Source organism: Vicugna pacos, chromosome 19 (assembly GCF_048564905.1).
Source record: "Vicugna pacos chromosome 19, VicPac4, whole genome shotgun sequence".
Lineage (NCBI taxonomy): Eukaryota > Metazoa > Chordata > Mammalia > Artiodactyla > Camelidae > Vicugna > Vicugna pacos.
In genome coordinates, this window is record NC_133005.1 from 38,193,934 (window position 1) to 38,219,418 (window position 25,485).

The 25,485-nt window shown below is 47.4% G+C and overlaps 1 protein-coding gene across 1 annotated transcript; it reads right to left on the minus strand.

Annotated features, from left to right (window-relative positions):
• Nucleotides 1-7,323: 7,323 nt before the first annotated feature.
• On the minus strand, nt 7,324-24,682 carry SALL4 (spalt like transcription factor 4). The gene is made up of 4 exons (XM_072943603.1): nt 24,553-24,682; nt 13,168-15,504; nt 12,017-12,297; nt 7,324-9,400 (listed from the first exon to the last, which is right to left on the minus strand). The coding sequence occupies exons 1-4, from the start codon at nt 24,680-24,682 to the stop codon at nt 8,981-8,983; spliced, it is 3,168 nt and encodes a 1,055-aa protein (XP_072799704.1). The 3' UTR covers nt 7,324-8,980.
• Between the last annotated feature and the right edge of the window lie 803 nt (nt 24,683-25,485).

Sequence of the window (25,485 nt, forward strand, 5' to 3'; positions counted from 1 at the left end):
CCGGCCCGCGCCGCGCGCCCCCCACGCGCGCCCACCCGGCCACGCGCCCCCCGCCCACGCCCCGCCGTGCGCGCGCGCGCCCGGCGCCCGCCCCCCGCCGACTTCCGACTTTCACGAGCACACGCGCATCGGTGCGCACGCAGCCACGCTCACCTAGCACTTTGTGTCCATTCTCACATTCACACGCGAGCCCTACACACGCACGCACACACACTCTCTCTCACCTGCTCACTTCCCACCAGCGTCCGACATTCACAGCCACACACTCACACCTCTACCCACACACCCTGCCGCACTCACCATTAGCTACCTTCTCCACCCTGGATCTCAGGCCTCACACACACGTGCCCCCAGGAATCGCAATCACACAGGGACACACACCCTACCTCACTCTGCTTTCCCGGCCCCTCGCCCACCATCCTCACTCTCTCACCTGGATCCCGGAGAGTAACAACCACACACGTGCACTCACGCACCTGCACACCCTCATTCTCACTCGCTCGCTCACCTCTCTTGGGGCTGACACACGTGCCCTCTCAGTCACACAGACACATTCATCCGCACTGACTCACAATCACATACACGGAACTCCTTCACCCCGACCCTCATCTGCACTTACGCACTCCCTCACACAGTGTCCAGGATCCACTACCTTCGAAAGGGCCTGATAAAATTTTGAGGACAGAAAATGAATAGTGGTGAAGGAAGGAGGGAAGTTAAAACAACGATGGAAGAGCCTCCAAGGGTAATACCGTGTAAACTAACCTATTGCAACCAAAGGACGTTTTTAAGTGGGTACACCCAATACATTTCATGTGGGGTGCAGGTGCCCTTGAGTTCCATTGCTGTGTCTGGGCCCCTGGGTACAGGAAGGCAGACCCCAAACCAAGAAGTGTGACTTATCTCATGTCCCAGTGACGTTCCTCAAGAAAAGCATGTCAGTGGAAGTTGTTGCATTGCACCTTTGAAGGGAAAACAGCATTCTTTGGCTGGTCTGCTTTGCTTTCTGCTTTCTCTCTGTACGGAGACAGTGCCCCACACATAGCATGACACACAGTCAATAGTAAAGGCTTATTGAGTAGAGGAAATGTAACATCCTGACCCACCAATTATGGCATCAGAGGCGGCCCCACCCTCTCCCACCTGCTGCCCAGAGGGCCCCTCTCAAACTCCACCCACTGCAGACCTTCTTCTCCAAGCTCCATTACCACACAAGGTGACAGAAAAGACCTAAGAGATTGTGACCCTTTAATCCACAGTTCCCCACACAACTGCTGTTCCATCAACAGTGAGCTGTTGTTTTGATCAAATATAGTAATATTGTCATATGAGAAAGAGAGACGATTTTTATTGCCTTTGCATTTTCAAAATTTCTTTCAGTGCATTTTTATAATCATTGCAGAAGACACTTTATGAAGAGTCCCTTTCAGCAAGGCAGTCCCTCGGGAAGGGAGGCAATTAAAGTCTTTTATCTTTTATTGAGAGACATCCAGATGTTTGCGTGAGATAGCAGAGAGCCCGTGGGGCCTGTAGGAAAAGCACCGGGGGTCCAGGACAGGAGCAGAGCTGGGGCAGTGATGGGGTGAGAATGGGATGAGGGGCACAGCATGTCTCTTCCTGGTCCAGCCCAGCCTTCTTCCCTTGGTCCTAGGACTGGTCACCCCAGGGTCCTGCTTTCTGAAGAGCAGCCCCTTTCAGTGGCCCCTGATAGCCCTCTCCATCCAGCAGGCCTTGGGTACAGTAGGCTGCTGACCTCTAGAAGCCTGGAGCAGAAAGGTTGTTAAAAAGTAAGCCAACCTAGTCCAGCATCTTCTTTCCAGAAATCAGACAACCTGAGGCCCACAGAGGTCACCAACCTCACCAATAGTTGGTGGACCCAAGTCATAATTTCTCCTGAGACTCTCAGCCCAGCCCACCATGAGCCCAATTTCCATGGATTCCACTCTGGCTGCTTATAGAGTGTTGGTGGTAAGTAACAAGAAGTCAAGGGCACTACTAGGGGAGAAGTAGAGGTGGGGAAAATGGGAACAAGAATCAATAAAAATGTTTTCGGTAAACTCAGGCTGGGGAGAGAAGTGAAGTTCTTGTGGTTCCTAGAATCTTCTCTCTGAATGAATTGTCTCTGAACAAATGCCCCAGGTATTCCCTAGAGCAGAGTTTCTCAACCTCCGCACTGCTGGCACTTGGGCTGAATATTTCTTTGCTGGGGGGGCTGTCCTGTGCACTGCACGATGTTTAGCAGCAACCCTGGGTTCCAACCACCACATACCAGTAGCAGCTCAGCTTAAGACCACCAGAGATGTCTTCAGACATTGCGAAGTGTCCCTGGAGAACAAGATGGTCCCTAGTTGAGACCCATGGAGCTGGAATGTGATGTTAAATAACTTTTAAACCTCTGGTTAGACTGAGTCTCCAACAGTAATCTCATCTTCCCACTTCCTGCCCCCTTTTCAGGGAAAAAACTCCATAAGTGCGTTCCACAAGCAACTATAGCTAGGATTTAATAATATGACTTTGTTTGCTACTGTTCTTACCTCTAAAAAGACACTACGGAAAAGACGTTAAGGAAAAGACCACTGAACATTCAATCTTTCATTCAAGTAATCTTCACTAAGGACCTACAATATCCCAGATACTGGGATGTACAGTTAGTAAGACACGCAATCTTGGAGGGTAGCTCAATGGTAGAGTGCCTGATTAGCATGCACATGGTCCTGGGTTCCATCCCCAGGCTCCCCCCACCCCGTTAAAAATAAGTAAACCTAATTACCTCCCCCTACCAAAAATTTGCTTTAATAAAAATAAAATAATTTTTAAATTAAAAAAGAGTGTACAATTTGGGGAAGCAAGACACACAATCCCTGTTGCCCAGGGTTGAGGGCTCTGCTGGTTCCTAGAGGTGATAAAAGGCTGAAAGGCACAAGGTGACTGGATGACCTGTCTAGCACACTCGTCCAGGTTACCTGCGTCTTTCACTGTCTGAGCTATTTTACAACTCTCCAGCTAGCAGAAAACTGGTAGAACTACAAATGATTCTTCTCCATTGAAATGCAGATGAATTTTGTCCAAAGGAATGCAATTGATTACAGCCCTGTGGATACTGACCATTGTTTGCATCTTTATGTAAATTCACTCCAACTTTCCTGATTGCCTGAAATATGGGAGTTCTTTCAATTCTCCTTTCAATCGGCTGTAAACCTGTGGATAAAATCTTTGACATTTGCAGGAGCCCTGATTTTCCCTTTTTAAAATGTCGTGTTGTAACAGGACAGACATAAAATAAACAAGTAAACATTTCAGAGAGTGCAAAATGCCATGTGAATAATACAACAGGGCAATGTGAAAGAAATGTGCTTTTGTTCATCACTCTTACTTGATAAAAAGTTAGCAGCGCTAAGCAAGTCCATCCTATTTCTCCCCTATTTCTAAAAACAACATCCTGGTCTGTGGAATCCCAGATTAGCAATCCTACTAAATTCCATGACAGCTTCTAATCCTCCCTCCCCTGTGGTCTTCTCCCCATGAGAACATGAAGATGTAGAATCAGCCTCCACCATGATAATGAACTCAGGACATTTAGGGAGGTCAGTGAAAAGAGTTTCTCCCATCAGGATGGCCTGAAAGCCTCCAGAGTAGTCAGCAAGCATTAAAATGCAAAACAAACAGAACAAAAAACTGATTCGTGAGAGGTAAATAGGAGACAGGGAAAACCTAAATTTCAACACCAGGTGTATCGACAGATGCTGTATAAGGTCACAGGTTTCCCTGCTTTTAATTTAAGGACTCACAATTATCCCTTCAGGATAAAATAAACTTCAGTGTCCTTTGTTCCATGCCTTGTCTTTGGGACACTGCTGTTTCTTTTAACTTACTTCTTTGCCTAAAACAATAGATTGTTTACAAAGGGCTGGAGGGTGGAAATGACAGGGGAAGGGACCAGAGGGGAAGAAATGCAAGTTACTTGGGATGTTCATTCTTCTCCCAGAAAGGTCACTTTCCAGTATTCTTCAAACTTTAAAATGCAGAGCTTGATGCTCCAATCTCAAGGTCTTAAAACCTCAACGGCAACGTCCACTTTTAAGAGGTAAAGTTACTCCCTTATCCTCATTTTGCCCTAGTTTAGCTAATGCTCCATTTTTCTTTTGTTATTTAGAAATAGTTGGAATTGGCTTTGGCAAAGCGATAAGGATCTGGGGTTTGGGGGGCTTTGTTTTTTAGGCAAAAGCCTGAATTTTCTTGGGTACCAAAACCATAAAACCCTCAACCAAAAGCAATTGCTTCTCGGGGCATATTGGACTTCAAGAGCTTTGGGAGCCAACTCATTTTCTTTGAACACAAATGAGCATTCCTTGCTTAAGTGGTTAATGATTTTGTTTGGAAACAAGAAAACAGAAATGGGGGAATTGCTGGGACTGAGGGTAATTATCCCACAAGAAGCATATGCTTTCTCCACTGGAAAGAGTGCCCCCTTTTAAATGAATACATTAGAGTTACAGAATCCATAAAGTAAATGGTGCAGGAAAGAAAGCAAAGGTGTGAATTCCCTGCTGTGGTGTTTAGATCTTAAAGACAAGTTCAGAATTATGAGTTTAGCCAAATACAGCTCTTTGATGGATTCAAAATGGGCTTCCAACAACCAAGGAAAGAGCCTAGAGCTGGCAAGTTTCTGCCATTTTGTAATTTCCAACCACAGGCGTCCAAATGTCCTAGGGTAGTTTGTCAAAGGCAGGGGTGGGGGTGGGGTTAAACTACCCATAGGAACCAATGAAATAAAACTCCTGCTGAAATACAGTTGCTTATCTGAGTGACCCTATTTGAAAAAGGCACACCTTAAAAATTACCCCACCAGCCTACTTTCTTTTTGCACATTATTCATGAGGAAATTATTTGAAGCATGTCCACTGCTTTATGAGCTGCAAAGAACCACACCATCTTGAAGGTAAAGGAGCTGTGCACCCCTCTGATCTGCCTGACTTCCTCAGTCTCAGTTGATTGGACCAAGAGAATCCATCTGGTCCAGAGCTGGGACAAATTCCACCCAACTAAGCAGGAGAGTGTTGATTTTCTAAGCCAAACAGGAGAAAAAGTGATGGCCAACATGCTGAATGCTTACTATGTCCCAGATCAGTTGAGTATTAAAATGCATCTCACCATCATCCTATGAATCCAGTATTATCCCCATTTTGCAGACAAGGTATCCAAAGTTCCATTAAGTTATCTTGCCCAAGGGCAGGCACCTAGTCAAGAGTTGAGTTGGGCCTTCTCGCCCAAATGAAGAGCCAATGTTCTCATCATGAACCCATCTTTTCCCTAGATGGGAAATGTACCTGTTTCATCTAACTCCTGACTAAGATTCTGCTTCTGGACTTTCTGTGTATCCTGACCTATAACTTTCCTGTTTGGGCCCAAGCGATCTGCTGAGTTGTCAACAACTGGCACGCTGCTGGGGGAGTTGTCTGTGAAACTCTACTGAAGGGCTTCCTGTAAATGTGCAGATATTTCAACACCTTCCTTGATGTTGTGGTTTAGCTAAACTGACACCTGACTCAACCTTGCAGGGTCAGATGGAAAGCTGAAAAAAATCACCTCCCCCAGACCCTGATCAGGTCAGGTCGATGGCTCCCGGCCAAGTTCTGCTGCCAAAAAGGTGCAACTTTTCCAGTTGGAGGTCGGCCCATCCCAGGCTTTCTCCAGGCCCTCTGCAAATGCCCCTATGCAATGCAACAAATCCTTTCCCAGGACACCTGTCTTTAGACCGGTTCTGGGGGTGCCAACTGAAGGCAGAGGGCCAGCAGGGAAGATGGACCTTTACTCTTTTTGCCATTTTATGGAGACATAATTAACGTGTGACTGGAAGTTAATTCTTAAAGTCGAGACTACTGAAATTCCCTTGTATCGTCTACCAAGTATGGAAACCAGTTTTGAATAAACAGAACCCAGAGGAAGACCCAAGAAGGCAGGCAGGTAGGTTCTAGGGCAGCTGTACTACGTACCTTCTGTGTCCTAACTCCGGACTCACTACACTAGGGTGATGTTTGCATCACAACCTACTTCTCGAGAATCGGCTTTAAAGATTAGGGCTGAGAAGACAGCCCTACACACACCGACACACAGAAACCACCGCAAACACACAGAAACATTCAGAATCTCTGTCCCAGCAATTTCTCAAGAATTCACCCTGGAGTTAATTCAAATGCAAAAAAAAAAAAACAAACTGTACCAAAGATGATCAAAATCATTCAATAAAAACATCGGAAGGAAACATGAATACTGTCTAGCAATAGCTGATTAAACGTTTTTGTATTAATTGCAGATATTTTAAGAAGGAAGAGCCAGAAATGGGCTGTACCTTGGAAAGATATCTAAAATACGCAGGAGGGGGAAACATTTTCCACTTAAGTACAACAATCCTCATATATTCGAATCTAGAAAGACATTAAACTATAGGTTAGTATCAAGTGTGAAAAAGGATGAAAATTCTAGATACCTGTGACTAGGGCCCGTTAGTTTAGGTACTTCCCGTTCAGTTATCTAAATGATTGTGCTTATTTTGCTCCGAGTCAAGAGAGTGAGTGGCTGCTTCACCCTAAATTTACAGGAGTTGAGGTCAAAACAGACAAACCTTGGGGAGGAGGGTATCCACCAGCAAAGGAAGTTGACACGCAGAGCTCACATCAGGTCAAAGGCCACAGGAGCACAACTGCCAGACCCTTCCTGGAGGTCAAGAGAACCCTTTCCAGGATGCCGCGTCACCCACATCCACGATGCCATGAGGCTGATGCCTGTTCTTGCCATTAGGTTCACAAACACAGCAAAAGGCAAGAGGGTACTTTGCCGGGAGGACGTTAACATGGTCTTGTCCTCATGTCTCTCAAGGAGCACCTTCCCCATCACCCTAAGAATCTTCCCTTGGAATTCAATGCTACCCTCTGTATGACTCTCAGCCCACCCCCTTCTGAGCAGCCAGCCCTTTAAGTATGCGATGATTTAAAAATATTATCGCTTTGCCCAGTGACTTGTACCAGGATAGGAAGGGTTGAGACGTGGGATAATCTACAGCGTGACAAGCTTTCCATGGTCACGAGCAAAAGTCCTCTTGAAGGACAGGACTCTAATAAAATGCCTTAAAAAGGAAAGATACCAACCAGCAAGTAAGTTTGTGTGCTTGTAGTGAGTCCAGCAGGGATGTAACCAGATGTGTGGCTTCAATTCTGGGACCCAGAGGGTCCCAAGGCAGCTGGAAGTGACTGTCGAATAAGGAGTCTCAGGTTTAGAGCAGAAACTACCAGAAAAACTTACAGACACGCCTGATGGGGAAAAAAAGAACCATCCAAAATTTATTCTCCAACAGACAGACAGCATCAGCAGGTAAAACTACAGGGGTTTCTCCGTAGATCATACATTCACAAGGCATTATTAGCTTGACAAGTGAGAAAGCCTCTGGTGTGTTTTCTGTAACAATATCCACTTCACAGTGTAAACAGGTACTATTATTGTGTTCACTTACAATTCCAGAAGGAAAGGCACAACTTGGCAAAAAAAAAAAAAAAATTTCTTTTTTGGATCCTAAAGTCAGGTGCAATTACCAAGAGACAAACTTTTGATAGGAGTCCACCCACTTTTCCACATAGAGGGGCAAAGACTTCTCCACCCAGACACGTGGGCCTCTCTCCTTCCTCGTTAAATCGTTAAGACTAACGCTCCGTGGTCTGCTCCATCTGACAGATACAAAAAGGGGATTAAGGAAAAAAAAAAGAAATCACAAAAAACACCTTGAATGTCCAGCTGCTCCCACCAATACATCAACTCTTAGGTTTTAAGACAGGGCCTAGGAACACTTCAGCGGTCATCAAATAGGGAAACAGAGACTCTAGCTACAAAAATAACAAATAAATGAGGTAGATAAATTAAAGCTTTCACATCCAGGACTTGCCTGCTCCAACTTGGTAGCCTTCATGCAATCAATACTCCGAAGGGGGAAAAAAACAAACTTCATAATTACTTGGCATGAGTTGCAATCAAAGAAATTTTGGTAAAAATTAGCTTAAGAAGTTATTAGCATATAATAAGAAAACACGCCCTTCCGTGGGTTTGTTTCAAGAATGAACACCCAGCTCTTTGACAGAGTAGGCACTGGCGAACTCGATCAAGTCACCTGAGATTCCCCCGCACAGGTGTTCACCTCTCCTGATTTTAGGAAGAAGAAGGCATCTGGAAAGCTCAGGGAGGACATTGGCACTCGGGGCTCCAACTGAACTGTACTTAAATAAGCAGCAACACGTTGACTCTCTAAGGACTCAAAGAAGTCCACCTGACAGCATCCTACTTAAGGTTCCAAGGCTGAAAACATTTTGGAATTCTACAACCTTGGTTTAAAAAAAAAAAAAAAGTACATTCAAAAAAGGAAAAAAAAAAAAGTTGGGTGCAGGGTTGGGAGAATACAAAACAGGTCCCTAATCAGACAACAGACCTTGTCCATTTACCCGCATACAGTCACCGAAGTATACAGTGCCCTCCACCCGCCCCACCCCCCAAACAGGCTAAACCGTTGTCTTTTTCATGGTGGTTTAACAGTTTCCAACTTGAAACAGGTGACAGTCTTTGGAAATAGTTACTCTAGGTTGTACAAAGGTTTTATGTATAGTTTGTCGCAAGTAACAAAACTACTTTGCAAGACCCGCTTCTTTCCAAAATTAAAAAAAAAATACTACTCTGTATTTGTTTTAGTATGAATTTTTTTTTCGATTTTTCTTTTTGTTTGTTTCTGTTTTTGCAAAGCAGCATAGCAATATCGTGATTGTAGGACTTGCCTGAGGTTGTGGTCACCACTGTAAACATTATTTGCACATCAGTTAAAAAAAAAACAAAACAAAACAGGAGGAGATGGGTTCTTTAAAAAACAAAAAACCAGAAAAGGTACAGACAGGTCTAGAGAGGTCACTGGTCTGCATTTCTCCATCGACGTGCGTTCTCCTTTAGCTTAGCTGACCGCGATCTTGTTTTCCTCCAGGAAGTGAGGGAACTGGTGTTTGGGAACGCTGTCCACAGCTCCTGGCTTCTCCGCGTCAGCACTGACGGCGGCCTGGGAGCCACCCATCTTGGAGAGCGCGGTGTTACTCACCACGGAGCCGGCCCCCAGGGACACTGGGAGCGGAGAGACGCCGCCGGTCTGGATCACGGAGATCTCGTTGGTCTTCATGGCCAGGCCGCCGTTGAGCATGGTGGTGTACTGGTTCCACACAACAGGGTCCACGTTCACCGAAGGGGCCAGGATTTCCTTGGGAAACATCTCGGGGACCCTCTTCCCGTCTGTCCCTAACAGAGCCATGGTGTTCTCGATGGCCAGCTTCCGCCCCCGGCGGGCCGAGCTATTGTTGGCCCCGTGCGTCATATAATGGACCTACGGATGGAGGGACAGAAGAAAGGTTTCCACCAAAACAGATCTGATTGCCTGTTGGCAAACCACAGTTAAGGTCTGCTTGTGAATTTGGTTGAACAAAACCACAAATAACGAGGTGAATTCATGTCGACTAAAACAGCATTTTAGTATAACTTATGCTTAAAAATTAGACTTCATATGTTAAAAAAAATCCAGATACTTATTCTCTAGGAGAAGAAAAAAAAGAAATATCAGATCACCTAGCAACAATGGGCCCAAATTCCCACCTAGAGGCAAGAAAGAGGAACCGAGGTGGGGAATACACACTCCAATGTGTCCCCACACCACTGTTCACCTGTGCACATAAATGAACGCCTACTACCCAGCAGTGTTGTTTCAAGTGCTAGGGTCACAATCTGTGAACACACACACCTACACAGGTAATAAATGGCACAGACTACATTCAAGTACTGAGCACAGCAAAATGGGAAAATCTCTAAGACCAGTAGGCTGCGTCACTACCAACATCCTGGTTATTGTTTATTCTGTAGTTGTGCAAAATCCTGCCACTGGGAAAAACGAGCAAAGTATGTGTAAGCATCTCTGTATGACTTCTCCTTTTGTATGAATCTACAATTGCTTAAATAAAAACTTGAGTTAAAAAATAATTTTTAAACAAGAGACCCCGGCTCCGATGGAGCCGACATCCTTAAATACACAGTGTGTCAATGACAGTCATCATTGCTTGTGGGGAAGGTTATACAAAGCCACGGGGAGTGAATGTTATTTCATCCAGGGCGGCAGACAAGGCAAGGTCTCTTCCTTCCCATGAGGAAGGAGATCCTACCGCCTACTGCTTTTCCAGCCTGGCCTCTTCTTCCGCAATTATTTACCTGGTCTGGCTCTTTGAGTTTTCAAATCCCTTTCAGCTTCTTTCCAAAGAGTTGAACAACGTGGTAGGTCCTGGGTTTCAAGCGTTATTATTTCACCTTCCCTGACATCCTTAGAAGTTAGTAGTTACCATCCCACTGGGGCTCAGAAGTGACCTTGCTCTTAATCGCTCTAAGTAGCTGTTAAGATGTTCCAGGCAAAATGTGGAACACTCAAAGCAATGGCAGGTTCAAACCTTCCCCAGGTTAATCCCAGGGCCTGCGAACTAATGTAAGCTTTATATTTTGGGAAATTGAGATTAGAGATTAAGTAATTTATATTCCTCCCCTGACATTTTTGCCAATTAGACTAAAAACTAAAAGAATTTAGGTTATTTTAAGTTTTTTGTTTAAAGTGAGGCAGAGTCAATTTATAATGTTGTGTTAATTTCTGGTGTACGGCATGGTGATTCAGTTATACATATGTATACCCCTTTTCATATTTTTCCATTATAGGCTATTACAAGGTATTGAATACAGTTCCCTGTGCTATACAGAAGGACCTTGTTGTTCATCTATTTTATACATAATACTTAGTATCTGCAAATCTCAAACTTCCAATTTATCGCTCCGCATCCCTTCCCCCTCCGGTAACCCTCAGTTTGTTTTCTATGTCTGTGAGTCTATCTCTGCTTGGTGTACAGGTTAATCTGTGTCCTTTAAAGAGTATTTTTTTTAATTTCTAAATTCATGCGTAGTCTTCTAGGTCAACTTTAAGATGAAGTTTCAACCTTTATTCTAACTACAAAGAATTCAACTAGTCTACTCACAGGAGAGGTAGAGAAAAGAGTTCCAGACAAACACGCCCTGCACACACCAGAGAGGCAGGGCCAACAGGAAAACCCGGGTCCCCAGTTCCCACCCAGTAGAGCTTCCCATCTCCCAGCTAAAATCTTAGATGGAATCAGGATCATATTAAATATAGAACATTCCCTGGAAGGATCCAGCTGCTCGGTGTTAAAGAACAGCTCACAACCTGGAGGCTTTTTCTCTCTAGCACCAGTGGTACTGCATTATCTATGTTTAACTCAGGGTATTTATTTCAATACCTATCAGGACAGGAAAACAAAAACCAACATACAGCGCGGGCATCAGTCTGATAGCATATGCAATCCATTTACCACATGACAAATATCCATTTCCAGGCTTGATTTCACACATCTACTGAATCAGTATTCAAAGAAATCACACTGTGCCCCAGTCCTGGAGGGAAAACAACCCACACTGGACTTTACACTCAGAGACGAGACAGGAGCATCAAGTAGAGCATGTGTCCCGTTTCCAGACAGCATTACTTGTAAGATACATCATTTTATGTGCCACCAAGATTAGGAAAAAAATCACCAATTAGAGGTACTGACTGCAGTTAGCACTCCAACTTCAGAGATGTTCTACTGTGAGAAAGAATATTTCTTTTCAAAGACTATTTCAAAAGCCAGCTGTGAGACAGGACTATGGAATACCCCATTTGGTCTTTTTTCTTCTTTTTTGCGGGGGGTGGGGGGGTTAGGTTTATTTATTTATTTTTAGAGGAGATACTGGGGATTGAACCCAGGACCTCATGCATGCTAAGCATGCTCTCTACCACTTGAGCTATGCCTTCCTGGCCCCCCTCCCCATTTGGTCTTAATGGAAGGATTCATCATGGATGAAGGATGCTGCCCTAACACCGAGCCCCCAGCCCTGCTGAAACCCTAAGGAAACTCACCTTTAAGTTGCCCTTGGTGGTGAAAGCTCGCCCACATATGTTACACACAAACGGCTTCTCCCCAGTGTGCGTCCGCTCGTGGATCTGAAGAGCACTGGCGGACGAGAAGTTCTTCCCGCACCGCGTGCAGCCATGCTGCTTGGCCTGTCGGCGGGGCTGGGCCGCTAACAGAGGTGTCATACCTGGGGACATGGTTGCAGGACCCACAAACGCACCAGGAACTTCAACTTTCACATAGGTTGGCTGGGCTCGGATAAATGTCGACGGAATGCTGCTCCGACCTGGTACGCATAGAAGACAAAAAAATCCCAGACCTTTATCATCCCACAGTCATTCATGCTTCAAACCAAACAAGGAGCTTTAAGAACAACTGTCCCACTGTTCCAGAGCCTGAAATGGCTTTTAGGAACTTCACATCCCAGAAGGAGCTCTGTCCTTTTACTTGCCTGCCTGCACAGAGAATAATGACTCAGACACTTCGAGAATTTCACTGTTTTGGCTTTTTATAAAGCTACGGGAAACCTGGAAACACATGTAATGCAAAACTGAAAATTCAAATTCCTGTATGAAGTTACTTTTCAAGCAGCCCAGGTGCCATCTTCCTGGTTCTACGACATCACTCTTCTCCCATTCTACCATTAATGCCATCAACAGACACCCCACAACTTACATGTGCACTTAAAATAGGACAGACTCTTTTTTTCTCCCTCACTTGTGAACCATTCATTCATTTGTGAAGAGTCATTCATTTGTGAACCCTGCCTTAGGGAGTGGGATTTCAGAATCAAAGAACTATGGCTTATCCCACTGGCCAAAAAGCAGAGCCCACCTTCCCAAATAGTACTTTCCGGGAACGATTACGTAAGATCACCCCTATGTCCCCACAGGGCTCAAACACAAACAAAACCCAATCAAAAACAAGTACACTACCCATCCCCAGTCTGCACGAACCATCGTAAGAAAAAGCATGTCGCTATGATAGAGGAAGTTATTACTCCCCTCTATCCAGAAGTGCATACAGAAAGGCTAATGGCCCTACAGAGGAGCTAGTTCACATATACCACACTCTCCACTTGTCAAGTTCCACCCAGGTTCCTTTTGGACGACCTTGTGCCCAAAATGGACATAAGTTAAATCCAAAGCTCTATCACCTTCCATCTCAGTGCGGCTGCTCTCGGAGCCGTCTGCTTTGCCGCCAGCATCAGGAGACTTAGACTTGCTGCTCTCTGCTTGGCTATTGGCCGGGGAGACTGCCTGGAAGGACGCGGTCTCCAGGACGTCTGGACTTCGGCTCTGATACTCCTGGTCTCCCATCACCGAGGATGAGGAGTCGTTGGTCAGGCCATCACTCTCCACCGAACCGTTTTCTCGGCTGCTCTGCCGCTGCAGGATGAGAGGAGCCGGACCCGCCTTCCCCGGGGCATCTAGGGAAGCCATCACGGTCAACCCCAGAGTAGGTGATGCTGAGTGGATGCTGGGAAGAGGCATGGGGACCTTCGAGGAGCTACTGGGGGCATCCTGACAACAGACTTCATCTACATCGATGCTTTCAACAGCATCATCGTGACAGACGGCACTCGCGCCTCCGTTTTCACTGACCATCATTGGCTCAGGACCCGTAAAGTCACAGGGATTCTCCGGCAGAGGTGTGTTGGGAATCTGACCGCCCATGTGCATCCGGATATGCTGCTGTAACATGACTGCATTGGTAAACTTCTTCTGGCAGATGGGGCACGAATGCTGTGTCTTTGTGGACGTGTTGGTTCGGTGGACCCCGAGGTGCGTCTTCAGGTTGCCTTTGGTGGAAAAAGCTCGACCACAGATTTTACACTGGAACGGTCTCTCCCCAGTGTGGGTGCGGTAATGCATTTTGAGGGAGCTTTGGCAGCTTAAGACACGGTGGCAAATGAGACATTCGTTGGGGTCAGTGGTGGCCTTGTCGATGTTCTCCACCAGCTGCTGCAATTTCAGAGTCTCTGACCCTGGCTCGGGTGTCCCACTCCCTTGGAAGCCACCAACCCTCGGGGAGTTATGGTTTGGCCCCACCCCAGATAGGATGGATCCATCCTCACTTTCTGGAGAAGGCCCAGGCTGCAGGTCATTGGGCAGTGGGCCCCCCATGAGGTCCTTGGGGTTAGTTCCCGAAGAGAGGTTCTGAGGTAGCCCTACACTGGGGGTCCCCGTCACAAGGACAGGCTTGCTGTCTAAAGAGAGGCTGGATTCATCTATGGGGACAGGACCAGAGAGTGCATAGGGAATGCCATTGCCTGCCGCCATTTTGTCGTGGAACTCGGCAAACAGCTGGGGGTTTGCCTTCACCTGGGGATGTCGATGAAAGTGCACCTTGAGGTTGCCCTTGGTGGTGAACCGGTGGCCACAGACAGAACACACGAAGGGTCTCTCTCCGGTGTGGGAGCGGAGGTGGATCTGCAAGGAGCTATCAGTCCCAAAAACCTTGCTACAGTACTTACACTTGTGCTTGTGGAGGACCTCGTCCTTGGGTTTGACATCCACCGGGGACACACTCGGTGGCTTCCCTTTCCCTTTCTTGGACGGGTCTAACGCCACCGTGGAGAAGGGGCTCTGGAAGAGCACAGAGCCTGGGGCCTGAGGTAGCAATGCACCCGGGAGGCGTGACAGGACGTTGGGGAGCACCCGGGTCCCGTCTGGCTTCAGGGCGAAGGGCGTCAGCCCGGGGGACACAGAGCTGGCGGCGGAAGGGATGTTTGCATGAGGTAGCTTGGCTGGTTTCAAGGTGTCCAGAGGCAGACCTTGGCTTCCCGCTTTCTGGCTGAGCAAAGCCACGGCCGCCGAAACCTGCTGGGACACGTGGCTGCCCAGCGTCTTCAGGGTGTCGGCCCCCGCCACGCCGGAGTGGAGGGCGTGGGAGGCCCACATGTTCACCTGAACGCGGATCTGCTCCGTCAGCTGGATCTGCTGGAGCTGCTGCTGCTGCAGGCACAAGATCTGCTCGAGCACCCAGGGGATGCTGTTGGCGCCGGGCAGGGGGGCGGGCGGCACGTCTGCGCTCCGCTGGTTCACGGCCACCTTGGTGCCCCGCAGCGCCTGCAGAGTGACGTTGGTGTTAGCCACTTTGCCTTTGGGTAAATAGCTTATGTCCTGGGGTGCGGGGGGCAGGGCGGCCTCCGTCTTCAAGTACACAACTGGCTCTGCCCCCGGCTTCTCCTTCGTGTCCCCTGAGCTGCCACCATCCTCCCTGTGACCGTCCTTCCTGCTGGGACTGTGTGGCTGGTGGCTCAGCACAGCCCCGGAGAAGTCTTCTGAAGGCATCGGCCCCTCGCTGTCGTTCATGATGAGGACAGGTGGATTTTTAGTGCAATTTTTCTTGTGGTCTAAGAACTCCGAGAAACTGAAGAACTCGGCACAGCATTTCTCACAGATGTGAGTCTCCTCCCGCCGAGGCCTCTTTGTGACCGCTCCGTCCACATTCGTGTCGTCGCCACTCCATGGGTGGCTCATTGGAGCACCTGCGACGAGAAAGAAAAAGCTAAGAACTCCACCCAAGAAAGGACACAGGGCAATTTCTTAGGAAAAACCACAACTCACACGACATAGGTCTTCATGATCTGTGTCCCAACACACAGAAGACTGTGTAAGGGACGAGGCATCCAGAGTCTCAATGAACCAACCATGTAGGTTGTCGGTCAGATTATAACCCCCCCTGCAAATGTCCAGTCCAAACCGTTGCACCTGTGCGTGTGACCCTCTTTGGAGAGGGGGTCACTGGCAATGTAATTAGGGGGAGTCCCAAGCCCAAAGCCTGGTGTCCTTAAAGAGAAAAAGGAGATACCACAGAGAATAAGGCATTGTGAAGACAGCACGGGAGTTAAGTGGCTCTAAGCCAAGGATGGCTGGAAGCCATGAGAAGGCAGGGAGGCCCCAGGACCTCCAGAAGGAACCAAGCCTGCCCATACCTAAACTCAACTGCCTGGCTTCCAGAACTGTGAGAATAAACCTGTTTGCCTTAAGCCACCCGGTTTGTGCCAGCTTGTGAAGGCAGTCCTGGGAAAACCCATACCATTTGTCAAAGGCAGATATTCTCAGGAATATTTTCATATATAGAAAAAAAGAAAAGATTGTGTATTTAGATAAAGACTTGAGTAGACTAGCCCTTCTAGACTAGGAAAAAAACCTACAGAAATGTCTTACAGGACGTTCACAGGGTCAAGCCATTACACAGAGACAGAAGGTAAGGAAGGGATGGGAAGGCTGGATTTTATTCCTCACCTTCCATTTGCAGCTTCTACTCCTGTTACACAAAAATCAAACAGCAGTCCTACCCTGAGCTGCTACAGCCCTAAAAAATGACTGCTCTGTGGATTTGCAACTGGGTCCTATTTCCTTCACGGTGAGTACCAGTCTGTACCTTAAAATGCCTGTCTTGAGACGGTGCTTTAACCAGACACCTGGGTCCTGGTCGGGGGAGAATCTCTAGGCTCCTTTACCGTTCTCATTTCCTGGTTATCCTCTTCTGTGTACACCCTGACAAGTCCTACAGGCACACCGCAGGCCCAGCGACCCCAGGTGTTCAGATCCAAGCCCCGGACACTCGCACACGGACACAAAGATCTATGTAGGAAGAAAGGTATGTTCTACAGACATGTTCACAGCCACAAAAAAGATCAAATTTGGTCTCCCCACGGTGCAAAAACTACGCAGAATTTCCACCTCTCCTGACAGGGAGACAGCGGGTTACAGAACAGCACGTAACCTGTTACCATTTTTGTTTAAAGCAAAGACCTATTTGAAACGAGCAAATGCATGGGGGAAAGGCCAGGAAGGATCCACTTCTATTTTTTTAAATAAAATGATCACTTTTTAAAGCAAACTAACCTATTTTAATCTTGCCTCTCTACATCTTCCTGGGTGATTTCTATTCCTCAACACTGAGGAGTCAGTCAACAATTTGGGGAAGGGGTTGATCTTGAAACAAAGTATTTCTCTTGAGAAAGACCCCTAGTTTTCAACAGACTTTCAAACACTCGCTCTTTTACATTTGTGTAGCATGGCCTTAATCAACTGGCTTAATCTTCCCTCATTTCAGACTGGGTAATGGTCAGAAGTTTTGCAAGGTGTGTGTGAGTTGGGGGGTGGGCCAGGAGAAAGAAAAGAGGGCCAGGCGTCAGTAACAGGTCTGACACGATGGGTTTACCCCTCGGGACTTCTAGTAAATGTGTACTATCGTAACAAGCTCATAAGGTAGACGCTTGGGTTTAGGGGCGTGATTAATTTAAGAGTTTTGTTGAGTTTGCTCTGCACCTGGCATCCTCCTAGGGTCTGGGGAAAGGGCAGATACTAGAGGTGTTTGTAAACATTAGTTTCTCCATCATTTCTCCCTCTATGGCTGATTAGCTGGACAACTAGGTCTGCTGAAAACGGTCAGACCTGCAACAGCCATCCAATGCTTCACTCACTTCACCATGCTCCCCTCCTCCTATGTGCAAGGCAGGGGCTAGCGGGTCTGACAATGAGAAGATGAGCAGCCTGATAGCCACGCACGGTTCTGACCTGAACCTCTAGGTGCCCCCTGCTCGCCACTACTCATCCCATCTATCAGACATCAGCCCCACCAACGCAGGCAGTGGTGATCCGTCCAAAGCAATATGGGAAAAAGAAAACCTAGTCATAGGTAACTTTTGGGCACTCACTATGTACCACATGTAAATTTGTGTGTTATTCACAACTCCAGGAGGCAGAGACTATTACCCTTAACAGAGGGGGAAACAGAGGCACCAAGGACATTAACTTCCCCCAAGCAAGTCAACTGGTAAACTGCTGCACCGATATCAAAACCCAAGCTTACAGGGCCCAGACCTTCCTTTTGAACGCTTCCTTCATATACTTCCTATCATAGCGTGTTTGTTCTGTTGAGACCACAACTGTCTTTTCTCTTACAGAAACCAGGGGGGCGGGGGGGGGGTGCTGAGGGATGGGGAGAGTTTAAGTGAGAACCAAATTACCCACGGCCACGCCACTTCCATGTGGAGATCAACAGGTAGGTACTTCCTTCCGGCCCCAATACCTCAAAACAATCATCTTTCCAAGAATCAAGTTAAAAGCGCTCGTCAATTCCCAGAATCCTTGAGATAGTATCTACTATTATGCTTTCCCAAGAGGTAAAGGCGGCGCCTGTGGGGGTGTTAAGTGGCACCACCTTTCCAGAAGAGCAATTCTGGCAATTATGTATCAAGAACTTTAGAAATGGAACTTTATTAAGTTTCTCGGGAGGTAAATACACACGGCATATAAAGAGATACAACTTCTTCAGAGCACCATCCACCAACACCATATTAATTCTAGTGTAATGTTCCCTGCACCCAGCAGTTCCCTTGTGAGGAGGTTTACTTTCTGTGATACCAGAATACAGTTCTCATGTTAACAAACAGACTCCACAAAAATGGATGCCCTGCACTCTGGTCCACCGGCATGGGTCTGATGAAATAATTCAGGGCACAGAAACAAAGATGAGTACTTTGCAGCCTAAGAAAATAAACAGGTCTTTATTATGTGTGCTTGCTCTAAGGACAACCACCCGAGATTTATTTCAAGAGAAGGAAAAAGGGGTAGAGGACAGGATGTATATAATGTGCTCCCCTTTGTGTTTGGGGATAAAGATGTAAATATGAACACGGGAAACTTCTGAAATAAAAGACCCTGTAACCCCTCTCTACTTCTTGGAGCACCAGCCCAAGGTGGACGAGAAAGCTTAAAATGTATGCAGTTTTGTACTTCAGCGGCTTCTTTTTAACTAGCATGTTACACCCTCGTCTCAGTCATTCTACTTCTGGAAATCTCTCATACAGCCCGTGTACAAATGCCCGTTCCTCTTTTTAAGGGCCAAAGCAAAAAAACTACTACCATCCTCTATGAACAGCAATGAAGCACTTACACTTTAACTCATTTATCTCTGTAGCCACATACACAAGCATTTTTGTTCCCAATTTGCAAATGTGGAAACTGAGGCTGACAAATATCTAACTCAAGGTGCCGAACTGCTAGCTAGAAATCCAAGAGCAGGGTTTGTATTCTTCAGTACTATTTAAGAAGGGTACCAAAGTCAGTCACCTAATTTATAACTGCTCCTTCTGGAGCAGTTTCTCAAACTTTTTTTTTTTTCCATTTTACCCCTCTGTGAAGGCTTTTAAAGCATTTTTCTCCTAATCACCCTCCACCATGAAATTTTAATACTACAAATATGTTGTATATCACTTTACACACTGTGGTCCTTTGGAAGGCCACAAACCACTGTAACATCAATAAACATTTTTGTTCCACCCCCCCAAAAAAAACAATTTTCACCCCCTTGGGGACAATATTCCCTCACTGAAAATGGTTTCTAGAGCAGGTTTCCTTTAAACCAGGGTCCATGAAACTGGACAGGAAAAAAATGGCAACCTTATTTTCACTAAGCTGAACCACAATTTAACATTTCTTTCAATCATGGACGTGGGGCACAGACCAGGGTGGTATTCGCAGAACCTGCGCGTGTATCGTCAACGGAAAGCAGCCACCTTCATATGATGTTAATGTAGTTGCGTTACCAGAAATTCTGGTTACTGGACTGACTGCTAGATCTTATTTATTGTCTTCGTGAAAAAGCACATGTTACCCTATCACAAATATTTTCTTTTTTGATTACTATATCTCAAGGCAATTTATCTCCTTGGTATCTCTATGTCTTTCATTTTACGCATTTACTTAAATACATTCTGTTGAGAAGAGGGCTGTGGCACAAAAAAGGTTAAGCTCCCTGCCGGAGAAGGGTCCCACAGTTCCCAAGAGTGATTTACAACCTGAATACCAGTTTGCCTTCACTGTATACACAGGCTCGCCTCTTCTGCAGCCTCGAAGCAATACCGGGAACATCCCCCTTGAGTCTTAAAACAGCAGGAGCTCTGTTTGCTGGCGCAGTAAAAAGTACTTCTCCATCCAGACCACCATTGGCAAACACTGAGAGCGTATTTGCCAAAGAGGAAGAGGACTCTGTTATGAACAATCGCTGGGTATGTTTAAGTTAACCCTTCCAAAAGGAGAAAGCAAAGTTCAGAGGGATCACACAGCAACTAGACCTTCCATCCTTCCACCCCACCCCCACTCCGAATTTTAGGAATGTTATCTCTCAGCATCTAGTTATCCAATAAGTTGGAAGAATGCAGCAAACCCAGCAGGGGTCTTAGATTCAATCACTGCCAAATGGATAGAAAATACTCTTACTATTGTATGGGAAGAAAAGGCTCATCTCCTAGAGGCCAAATTCTGGAGCCGGTGAAAATGCTTAAAAAACAAACCTGTGTATCTTGAGAAAAGCATTGTCCCTCAGGCTTATCTGTTCTCCCCCCACTCCTATATTAAAAGAACTACAATGAGTAGATTATCTAAAGCACATAATATCTTCTACCCTACCCCCACCCGCAGGATAATTGCTTACCCCAAAAAACAAAAGGAAACTGAGATGTTCTTAAGTCCTGAACCAGTTTGAAGAAGGTGCCGTTTTACCCCCGTTTAATTTTACATCTGAATTCAGCAATCCGGGAGAAACACTTAAAGAATACGCCTTTAACTCAATTTGTAGGTGGCAAATGAGAGCTGTAATTAAGTTTCTACTTAATTAAGGTGTAAGAAATTGTTCCAAATGGTCTTGGATCAAAATTCAGGGAGTCTGTTGAAAAGAGGGGGGAAAAAAGGAGTAAAAGAGTCAAGTCAGTGTTTTGGGACTAAGGTGTGTGAGAGCTGCTATGTATGCTGTAGAGATAAGTCCCATTTGGTCTAACTGAAGATCGCATTTTAAGCAATCTGTAAACTCCATGCAAGCAGCTTTTGTTCCCTCCTTCTCCAGAGCCCCCTAGAACAAAGCCTGACATACTGGAAATTTGGGGGGAGAATGGATGGCAGTGACCAGAGATGTTCTTGTCCGGATTTAGAGACTTCTAAAATTGTTTAGATGCTTCTTTCAATAATCAAAAGCACAAGAGGTTAACAAACTTCTTGAACTCTCTTATCATCTTTTCCAGGGCAGTGACGCCCAGAACACCAAATACAAGCTCTCCTTTATTTCCAACTTGCTTCCCAGGACCTCGTAATCTAAAGCCTGCAAAGGCACATCTCAAAAATTAAAAGGGAGGAGAGATCAAACTCAACCAGCCAAACCTTCACCATGGCTGCCTCACCAAAGAAACGGATAGAAAATCCGACCCCCTAACCAACTTCTCCAAAACCATGATCAACAGGGCTTCTGGGATTCAGAGCAAATCAGACAAGATAAGGAAACCCCAGGCAAGCCAGTGTAGCCAGAAGCCACAGTTTACATTACAATGAGTAAAAATGAGAATTACAGATAATGTACTTGAGGTCCCTAGCCTAGTGTCCGGAACACAGTAGGCTGCAGATAAAACTGCATAATTATCTCAACTGGTCATTCAGCACCATCGTCACATAATAAAAACTGAACATAATTACTGATCATATTTCCAGCACACATTTCCTTTTATAGTTGGAACTACCTCAACAGGACACTTCATCTCCAAGGTACAGAGGAAGAGCCCAAAAGCTCAAGGAAATCTGAGCCAGTCTCAAGGTTACACAGCTGAATGTCATACAACCAGACTGGAATGCACAACCCACTCTAAAAACCTTACCTAGAAACCTAACTTCATTCTAAAAGAGGAAGCACTAGCTCTACCTCCTGCCTCCCAAGATGGCTCCCCAGCTCCCCACCAAGAGGAAGCTGGGAGACGCTTAAAGGGCCCAACTATCGTTGACTTGAGCAATTTCTTCTCAACGGAACAAGAGGAGCCGTGGGCAAGTTGCAGCCCCTCTCCCTTTCAGAAACTCAGATAGAAACACAGAAAGTCGGCCTGCAACATTAACTAATGCTACTATCAACAAGATTTTCCTCTCCCTCAATTAAAATAGGAACTCTCAAGTGCCCTATTCTCAGAATCCTTACTACCAATGTAGGTCACTTCAGTTTAGAAACTGAGGTTAGGCAGTTATTTGAAATTTGGGAATCTTAATCGTTGAAGGTTGTAATCCAGTTTAGCACAAAAGGCATTTGAAACTCTTTTGAGAAAATGCTAATTTTCCCATATGTGGCCTGAGTCCTCTGACCACCTGCAGATTTTTTGATCTGCTAATTGATCACTAGACTTCATTTTCCTTCCTCAAAACTGCATTCTTTACAAGAGGGTCTCAAACTGGCTTTGCAAAATAAGACCAGTCTAAACTGGACTTTCAAAAATTTTAAAAACACACACAGAGGCTGCTCAAATGCAAAATGCATCCATTGAAATGTACTGCTTGGGACAACTACCTTCTGTCTCATGCTGGCAACTGGGAGCTCTGGAAACACATTCTAGGATCAAGTATCAAGGAATTCTTTCCAAGATTTCCAAAGACTTGGTAAAGAATACCCGGCACAGCCAGGGATAGCGCAAACAACTGCCTAGAGTCCCCCAGGGGCGCCCATCCCTGGTCCTGCCTAACGCTCCACATCCCCCAGGACCAGCCCGACCCACTCATCAGGTGTGAGCCGGTACCTGCGAGGGGACCCGCCTCTCAGCAAAGGGCAAGGTTCCAGGCTGGGCCTCCAGGGGGCGCCCGCGCGCAACTCGGCTGTCCACTCCAACCCGAGGGATCAATAGCAGCTCCCCCTCCCAAATCGTGGAGGGAGCGCACAGCCAGGCCGGAGATCCTAACGCGCTAGGGTTAACTGACTGCAAACTCCAGCCAGCGTTAATTTAAGAAGCCCCCCTGTAACAAGGTCCCCCTAAGGTGCCAAATACCACCAAAAGCCACACTTGAGTGCGCCCACCCAAAATGAAGAAGGTAGGGGGAAGAGGAGGTCAGAGCAGGACCAGGGGAGGGGTCAGAGCCAGGAGCTAGCCCCTCCTCTCCAGAGGAAGCAGGCGGGCGGAGGGTTAACCCTTTTGTTCCAGGTGGGCCAGGCAACCAAGCCTCTCCATTCTCCCCCCCAACCCCCTCCCAAGGCACAAAGAGAGTCCAACCTCCTCCGACCTCGGGTGCGCGCTGCCCTGACCATCCGACGCCCGAAAACGCATAGCCGCCCCCACGGTCAAGCCGATCTCTTTCATTTGCCCTGGGAAAATGTTATTTGGGGGCAGATAAGGATTTACAGTACCTTAGAAGTTTGGGAAATTTATTACATTGCCTCCCCGAAATAAAGGTTACGGTGGCCAAAAAGTAGCGACCGTCTTCCGATCGGAGTTGTGGCTCAAGGAAGGTCTGGGGTTGCCGCGCACACCCCCATCACTAGCTGAGAAATTAGAAAGCAGGCGGCGAGGAGAGGGAAGCGACCAAGGCCCAAGAGGAGGTTAAAAACGCCCCCTCCCCCCACGCATACGCTAAAAACTTATCAGGCGACAATTTGGCGGGCCAGGACGGAGGGAAGATAGTGGGAAATCGACTCACTCCTAAAACCCCTCGGTTAAATGATTAGGAAGAGAGGCGTTTGCTCGGCAGCTCCCGACAGGGCTGGGGGTCCTGGACTCCTCCCGACCCTCGAGACGCGCGGCGCGGAAGCGTGGGCCGGGTCAGCCCCGGGAGCTCGCCCTGGCCGCGACCGCCCAGCCCTGGCCCGACCTCTCCCCTCTGGCCCCGGGGCGCGCTTTTGGAAAGCCGGGTGCCCTAGAAAAGCCACGCAAAACGCCTGGTCGTTGCACCCCAGCGGGGCTGCCTTGCTCCCGCGACCCCCGCCCCTGGGGGCCCGCACCCCTCCCGCCCGCTGCGGTTATTTTTAGGAAGTCGGAAATCAAAGATGGCTGGAGGTCAGGCCCCGAAAGGTTAGGGCGAAGATCGGCAGGCGGCGTAGCCCCGAGAGAAAAGGCGAAAACCAGAAAAGAAATTTTTAAAAAGGGAATTATGCCCTTCTCGTCCACCTCTTCGGGCCTTCCAATCCCCTCCGCAGCGCGGGTGGCCCGCACCCCGGCTCCTGTGGGTGGGGAGAGGTCGCGCCCCTGCCCCCCTCTTTGCCCGGGAGGGGCGCGTGCAACAGATCGCCCTCCCCCGGGGGGTCTTCCAAGCATGCGCCCCTTCCCCAGCCTCCTAGCAAAGCCCCCAATGGGTGAGGGAAAGGGTGGGGACCCCCGGGGTCTTTCTTTTAAAAGCGGCGCCAGGAGGGAGGAGGGGAGCCTAAGTTACAAGTGGGGGGGAGGTTTGTAGTAAGGGGAGTGGAACCAATTAAGAGGGGCAGAGGACAAGGAGAAGGGAACCTCTCAGGAATGAGAGGGACAGAGAAGAGGCTGGGGTCAATTCTACAATAAGAGGAGATAGACCTGGGGGTGAAACTTACACAAGAGGGGGAAAGCGGTAAAAGTGTAAAATTAACGAGGGTGGGGGGGTGGGGAATGCGCTACCGCACTCCTCTGAATTGGGCCCCCAGATCTCAGTTCCAGAACCTGCGGTGGAAGCCGCTGGCTCCCCAAAGCCCGCGCCTTCACGGGTCCCGCGAGCGTCCGGGAAACTGCCCGCCCGGGGCGTGCGCCCCCAGCCCCACTCACCCGGCTCCCCCGCCGCCGGCGCCGCTGGGGCCGCATCTGCAAACTCCGGGGCCGGCTGCCGTGGTTGCTGCTCGCCCTGGTCCTCCTCCGAGTTGATGTGTTGCGGTTTCGCCTGCTTACGCCTCGACATGGTGCGAGCATCGGGGCGCCTGGAGAGCCGCGGTTATTTGCCCACTCCGCCACAAATTCCTGGAGTTGGGAAATTTACCCCCCTTCGGCCGGAACGCGCATGTCCCAGTAATTATTATTATCAATAATGCATTGCGATTTATCATGAGCCCTGACAGCTGATTGGCCTGGGTCCAAGACCTCAGAGATCATTTAAATAAGCCCTCATTGATCAGGGAGGGGCGAGGCATTCTGGGCTTTGTAGTCCGGCCCTACAAGCGACAAAGGCGTGTTCATCCAGGGAGCGCAACTAATTAGCATCCGGCCTCAGATTGGCTGGATCGTGGACGAAATCAGAGGGGGACCCATCCTCGCTTCAGCTATCTGAGTCCTTGGAGAGAAAAAGAAAAATAATTTTGTTCTTACTAAAGACCAGGAGTTTCCGTAAAAGTTCTGGAACCAGCATATTTGGTAGTGCGCTCCAAAAATTACTTCTGTAAGGTTGATGTCCGCGCAAGCCGGGAAGGAAGGTCTTTTCAGTGGAATATTTTGGTTCAATTTTTATATCTACAAAACAAAAAGCAAAAAGACAGATTTGACCCGTGTCCCCTCCCATATTCTTTTTCATTTAAATGTTTAAATTGAGTTTCGAGATAACCAGAAGAATGGTGAATGGTGGTCTATTCAAACTTCCCCACCCGATCTCAATTCTTAAATTGGCCTTTGAATTTCCAAAATTTCAGACTATCCCCTCACCATGATTTATTTCCTTTAAATGCTGACTAACAGCCTCCAGAAGTCATATTCAAAAAGTTTGGTTTATTG

What these genes read in the sequence shown, in the direction of transcription:
- SALL4 (XM_072943603.1), bottom strand. Translation starts at nt 24,682, where the DNA reads ATGTCGAGGCGTAAGCAGGCGAAACCGCAACACATCAACTCGGAGGAG. An exon ending in GCCGGCGGCGGGGGAGCCGG is followed by an intron (nt 15,505 to 24,552) that starts GTGAGTGGGGCT and finishes TTCTCGTCGCAG; the next exon opens with GTGCTCCAATGAGCCACCCA. An exon ending in CCACCAAGGGCAACTTAAAG is followed by an intron (nt 9,401 to 12,016) that starts GTGAGTTTCCTT and finishes CTCCATCCGTAG; the next exon opens with GTCCATTATATGACGCACGG.